General features: G+C 50.6%; 1 protein-coding gene across 1 annotated transcript; it reads left to right on the top strand.

Moving 5' to 3' along the window:
* Positions 1-593: 593 nt before the first annotated feature.
* Positions 594-4591, top strand: COPRS (coordinator of PRMT5 and differentiation stimulator). The gene is made up of 4 exons (XM_057535131.1): positions 594-759; positions 2917-2983; positions 3383-3604; positions 4159-4591. The coding sequence occupies exons 1-4, from the start codon at positions 661-663 to the stop codon at positions 4326-4328; spliced, it is 558 nt and encodes a 185-aa protein (XP_057391114.1). The 5' UTR covers positions 594-660; the 3' UTR covers positions 4329-4591.
* Positions 4592-6390: the final 1799 nt, after the last annotated feature.

Below are 6390 nucleotides of genomic sequence, written 5' to 3'. Positions count from 1 at the left end.
TAGGGTTACTATGACCAATTGTCATAGCCTATAGGGTGTCTGGAACGTTTGAAGAGTTTGTTTTGATCATCCAACCTGGTTACTAATGGGTTAATTTTAAGAACTGACATTAACTCAAGGTGGGGAATCACTGGGCTCCTGAGTTGTCTCACCCATTTGTGGGTGAGTTATAGTCTAATTCTAGACCGAGTTCTAGAGAAACCTGTTTAGAGAAAAGAGTGAAATGGGGTTAGAGCTACAGTTGCATGAAAAGTTTTGAGAGCTGAGTTTTATACACTGTCAGGTAGGCGCGGGTAATCAACGATTCTAACAGTTTTTGAAGCGGAAGCATGCGCAGTGTGGTGGGGTAGGGATAACACTTGGCGTTCCAGACCCAGCTAGTCGTCTAGCCCTGGGATCTGCATCGTCAGGAGCTACAAAAATCAGATTCCGGGACCGGTAGGCAGGGACGGAGGCTTTCGCAGTCGGGCGCGCTCCGCCCCGTGCTCCGTCCCGCCCCTTGCCCCGGCCCCGGCTTCCTCGTGACCCCCGCGCCCCGCCCCCTGGCCGAGAGCACCCCCGGCTGATTGGCCCTCCGCGGCGTATCCTCCGGCTGGCAGCCAGGCCGGCGTGTCACGTGGCCGAGCGGCGTCCTGGGCGCCGACCTGCGGGCTATTGGGCATGGACTCTCGGACCGCCGGTGCCCCGGCGCTGGGGGCGGCGAAGCCGCCGCCGGGTCTGCCGCTGCTGAGCACGCGGGAGGCGCCCCCCAGCCCGGGGGTGAGCGCGGCGCGGGGCCTGGGCGCGGCTACCACCTGCGGCCCGGGGCGGGAAGTTGCGGGGCTCGCGGGGCGGGCTGGGCGGGGGCCGCGGGGAGCCGGGGAAGCGCCTCGGACCCGCCTTCTGCAGCCCCGCCGTTTGGGCGCGCGCCCGAGCTGGAAACGGCCGGGCTGTGGGGCGCGGCACCCCGAGGACGTGGGTGGGCGCGCCGGGCCGGGAGGGCTGGCTGTCGGCCGCAGGGCGCCTGTGCGTCCTTGCTAAATGGGAGGTGATGCTGCTGACCCAGAGCTGGAGCCGCTACTGGGGGGCCTGGGCTGGGGCCAGGTGAGGGCAGCGAGGAGAGCGACTTTCCCTGAAGGGTCCGTGTGCCTTGGTGGGGGTGCTCAGCTAAGCCTCAGCACCAGATGATGCCTCATGCGCTCTCGCCTTTTCTCTTCACTGAAACCAAAAGGCCGCGTTTGACGCAGGGTTTCCAGAAACTTGTTTTCGTTTGCGCGCCAGACGCTCCTGGCTTTTCAGAGACCGTTATTACAGTCATCTGCCCTTGTTTACAGTCAGCAATCCGTGTTAGAGGGTGAGCTCCTTGAGGGTAGGAACCCTCTGTTTAGTGCTGTAAACCCGGCGCCTAGCATAGTGCCTGGCACCGTAGACACACATTAATTGGATGGAGGAATGGAATGCTTGTCTAAGCATCAAAGATATCATATCTTAACCAAAATATGAAAAATGTAGTGATAAGCTTATAAGGAAAAATACTTCGGGGTGCAGGTAGGATGAAACTAATTTTGTCAGAGCAGAGCAGGAAGGTTTGTGCGCTTTCTCTCCAAGATGAGACGATGGTGGTCCTGGCAAAGGCGTGGAGATGAAGAAATGCGGGGCAAATGGCTGGGAGCTTGGGTCCCGGAGCTGGGAGAGAGAAGTATGCTGCACAGGTTGATGGAGCGTGAGGGGGAGGTGTGGATGCCACGGCGTATTTTGTGCTCCAGCAGCGGAGGCCTGTTGAGTTTTTCATCAGAGGAGTCATTAAGCGTGTAAGGCTGCGCAAGATGGGTGAGTGGGAAGGCAGTTAGGGAGCTCTTGCGGTGGAAGAGATGAGAGGTCCTACTACTGGTCGGCAGGAGTGACCAGGAGTTGTCGCTGACTACAGGAGATGGAATTGACTCATTAAATCCAGGTAGGACTAGATCATGAACTAATTGGGGCAGGTGCCAAACGCAGTTTAGATGTAGGGGCAAAGAAGGTGGATTTCAATTCAACAGATGTTATATTCCTGCTGTGTGCTAGGTGTTTTCATAAACGTTACCTCATTATAAACCTCCTGCAAGGTCAGAACAGTCATCCCCAATTTCCAGAGAAGGAAACCCAGGTGTGGTGGCTGAAGTGATGTGTCCAGGGTACACACTGAATGAATGGGATTGAAATCAGGTCTTCTCATGCAGGCTGTGAACATTTCTCATCCCACTTAGAAAGAGGTCTTAACAGGTGATAGGATTTCAGGAACTTTTGAGTGATGGGAGCAGAGAAGCATATGGGTGGCTATGGGAGAAGACGATTTCCCTTTAACAACTAAAGCTCTGTTGTCCCCATGTGTCAGTCAGGAGACAGAAGAATTTGATGAAGGAGCTGTTAACTAGACAAAAAGTTAAGTAACTGAACAGCTAAAAACAGGGAGGTAGCCCCTGCGGGGAAACAGTGACCAGTCCTAGGGCTGACGGAACAAAGGGGTGAGGTTGGAATGACTGAAATGTACAAGCTCAGAGGAGAGGCTTTGCGGGGAGCTGAAATTCCAACCTCTGAGGAGGGGGTACTGTCCCGGCTAGTGCTAGAGTCTCCGAGCTTGGAGGAGGGATCCTGCGGGCCCCGAGACTGAGGCCGCTCTAGAGAGGGCTCGAGAGGAGGCTGGCTCTGCACGTGCTGGCAAACTGTACACTGGATTCAGTGGCCACTCTAGGAAGACAGGCGATCCTGCTGGCAGGGGTGGTGCTGACAGGAAGAGGAAGCAGCAAGGCCCAGTCGAACAGGGCACAGCAGAGATGTGGGTGGCAGAGTCCCTGCCCCAGCCTCGCAAAGGAGGGTATGGAAGTGTGGGTGTGGGGCTGAAATACTGGCCGTACCCGAGATATCCAAGTCCTGGGTAATTGTTTCTTCTTCCCGCAGGCTGCCTTTGCCCCAGCTGGCCACTCCGGTCAGGAGAGAGAGACTGAGAAGGCCGCGGATCGACTAGGCAAGTAGGCAGCAGAGCCTGGGGTGGGTGTTGGGAGAGACCAAGGAGGTCTGTATTGTGAAAGCTTATCATCTGCGAGAGGCCCTTTGCCTCAGTGGCATTTAAACTACCTGAAAACATAAACTGTGCCTGCCTTCTCATGTGAATGAAAAGAGCTGGTAATTAACGGCCTTATTTAAGGCAAAACATCTTATTGAAAGTAAATGATCAACCCTACTTCTAAAACTGGAAACAGAACAACAGTTTTTAAATAAGCGCTCCGGTGGCTGAGGAACTCTGCACACTTGTTACTGCTGCCCTGTTAGTAAGTCTGCCAAAAATCTCCCGAGTGCACGACTAGGCCCTCTCTGGTCTGCCAGTTATTTTTTTAAGACCTTCTTCCTTTTGTCGATTTCTTAGCCAGTGGAGCACAGAGCTTCCCTCATGATAGTCCTGCCCATGGTGAGGGCACCCATTGTGAAGAGGAAGGCTTTGCTGTGGATGACGAGGATTCTGATGGGGAACCGAGTCCCTGGGAGCTGTCAGAAGGGGTGTCCGGCTGTCCACGCAGGGAACAGGCTGCTGATCTTTTTAACGAGGACTGGGACTTGGAGTTGAAAGCAGATCAAGGGAATCCGTATGGTAGGTGTGCGGTTTTTGGGGTCCTAGGCCAGGCTTCTGAAACCCTCCTACACATTAACCCCTAAACAGTTTGCAAGAGGGACCCACATCCATGAGCTTAGCCTGATAGCTCTCATAGGTCTGAAATTTCTGTGACAGCTCCTGTTTCATATGGGGGGGGGGAAAAAGTGCCAGTTTTGCATTTTATTATATAATGTATTGGTTGGTTTTAACATTGAAACAATGTTACCATCTCCAAATATCTTTGTGTGAATCCAGCGGCTGCAGACAGAAGTGCTCTGTTCACCAGTTGCTTCCTCTGCGCTGCTAGGAACCGGTGTCTGAGAAGCAGGACTGTGGGTGGCGTCAGAGTGAAAGTGCTTGGGATTCTCCACCAAAGGAGGACTGTGTGTGTGTGTGTGTGTCTGTGTCTTTGTCTGTGTGTCTGTGTCTGTGTGCGCGTGTGTGCATGTGTTTAAGCAAAGACAGTGCAAGTGTCTGTCCCCTAGACATTGTTGGCTCTCTCTTTTCACTCTCCCTCCTTCCTTTAATTTGTCTTTTAAAACTGCCTGCAGATGCTGACGACATCCAGGGTTGCCTTTCTCAAGAGGTCAGACCCTGGGTGTGCTGTGCCCCGCAAGGAGACATGATCTATGACCCCAGTTGGCACCATCCCCCTCCACTGATACCCCATTATTCCAAGATGGTCTTTGAAACGGGACAGTTTGATGATGCCGAAGACTGAGGGCATAGCTTTTGCCTGGTGAGTGGGTGGGCCCTCCAGGTCAACGTCTCCTTTCTTTGAGGTGAGATGTCATATCTGAGGAAACATTCCCAGTGATCCCCGAGTCGGGCACACAGACTGGTGTTAATTAAGGTCCTCTGTCCCCCAGTTCTGTTGTTGTTGTTGTTGTTTTTAATGAGCTCCTCCTTGGAACGTGTGAGTGTTTATGTCTGTGTCGGGAAGGAATGGTGTTCTTTATAAATAAAAGTAGAAAAAAAAAACCAGCATGCTTTTGCCTACTTTTTTAACCCCCTTTTTCATTAGATACTTCTGAGCAAAGCCTCACTCCTTCATTTAAAGCCCCTCACTTACATTTTCAGGATTGATGTTGTCTGAGATGAAACTACTCTGTGAAAGAAAACGATACTTTAGTTTTTGCCTCTGTAGATCTGGCCCTATTGACCAGAGATTGGAACCCAAGAGGCACTGGTGACTTTGCGGCTGACTGCTATTCCTGTTGATGGAAAATTGACCATTTACTTAGTTAACAAGGACTTTCTGTAGGCTGGAAAATGAAATGGCAAATTAATTAAACCAGCAGTTGTATAGCCCTCAGTTGGCATGAAAGGATTTTACACTCTACTTTCCATTTAACCTTTTAATCCTTACAATTACTTACATGTCACTTAAATTTTTTTTTTTAACCTCATTTGGGAGATGAGGAAAATAAGGCTCAAAATGTTTTGACCTCTCCCAGATCACACAGCCAGGAAACGGCAGAAATGTGACCTGAACCCTCACGTGACTCTGAAGTCTGTTCCCATGGTTGCCCATGTGTGTGTGGGTGTGTGTGTGTGAGCCTGGAGGTGGGACCTGGGGACCACACCTCGGCAGGTCTGTGACACACCAGACCATGTCAACGTTGCCTCTTGGGCAGGCTAGGGATTGCTTCTTACCTCCCTGCCTCCGTATTGAAGCTGAATCAAGAAAAAGTTTCAGACCTGAAATCCACGGCAGTTAAATGAACAATTAACCATTTAAACTATTTTTCAGAGACCCCATAAAATGTGTGAATAAGGCAGCACCTTATGAGGGAGGGCAGTAGCTTTGGCTGTGAGGAGCCCTCATGGCCAAGGTTGTCTTAGGGAGAAAAAATGGTCCCTTCCGCTGTCCTTGCTGGAGAGACAGTCGTAGACCACATCCCCACACCACTCTTGCTTTACTCCTCCCACTGCCATGGCTGATTAGACCATGAGTGTGTCTGACGTGAAAAGAGGAACTTGAGAAATTGAGCTAAGAAGCACTGAGGGCTTGAGGAGCATGGCAGAGCTGCCAAATAGAAAGGTGGTGTTATGGACAGGTTACGTCGGCCCATGTGCAATTATGAGGCAGCTGAAACTGAGTAAAAGCAGAAGTCACGAGGTGGGGAGATTACATGTATGTCAGAGGGAGGGACGGAAGAAAGAGTAAGGAAAGTACACGTGCATGAGTATCTGAGCAAAGAAAATTTACAAGCTGCCGCTGCTGGGATCCATGGAATGGTTGTGAATTTAGATTCTCCTGCTTTTCAAAAGTTACTCTTTGCAGTTCCTCCCGGTTCTTTCCAGCAATATTCTCTTAGAGTTAAAGACATTAGAATGGCTTTCACACCCAAAAGTTGTGTGTGTCAGGAGAACAAGAAAAGGGGGGAGGGGCTAGTCAATTGTTCTGATTTAGGTATCGTTCTGGTGCCCCTCCTAGGATGGATCAAACAGAGAAGGATGGAGATGGGTAACTCCCCAGGCTGTGGACACTGGTTCACAGCCTGGGGAGTTAAGTGGGGTGAAGGGGGTGTGAAGTTCAAGTAAGAAAAAGAAAGTAGGGACGTGGAAAAATACTAATGATATAATAAGCGAAAATATAGACTATAAAACCACTCTGATTATACTGGAAACATGAAAAAATGGCATATGTAAGTGATAAGGATTAATATGGACAAATGGAAACAATTTGATTAGACGGTGGAGGTGTTGGCAGTTTGCTTTTTTATTTTTGTTATTTTAATATAGATTTTGCAATGAGGTATTTAAAGACAAGTTGTTAT

This window comes from Balaenoptera acutorostrata, chromosome 20, assembly GCF_949987535.1.
Source record: "Balaenoptera acutorostrata chromosome 20, mBalAcu1.1, whole genome shotgun sequence".
In the NCBI taxonomy this organism is placed as follows: domain Eukaryota; kingdom Metazoa; phylum Chordata; class Mammalia; order Artiodactyla; family Balaenopteridae; genus Balaenoptera; species Balaenoptera acutorostrata.
Note: the sequence above shows the minus strand (reverse complement) of the source record. Positions and strands in the feature narration are given on the sequence as shown.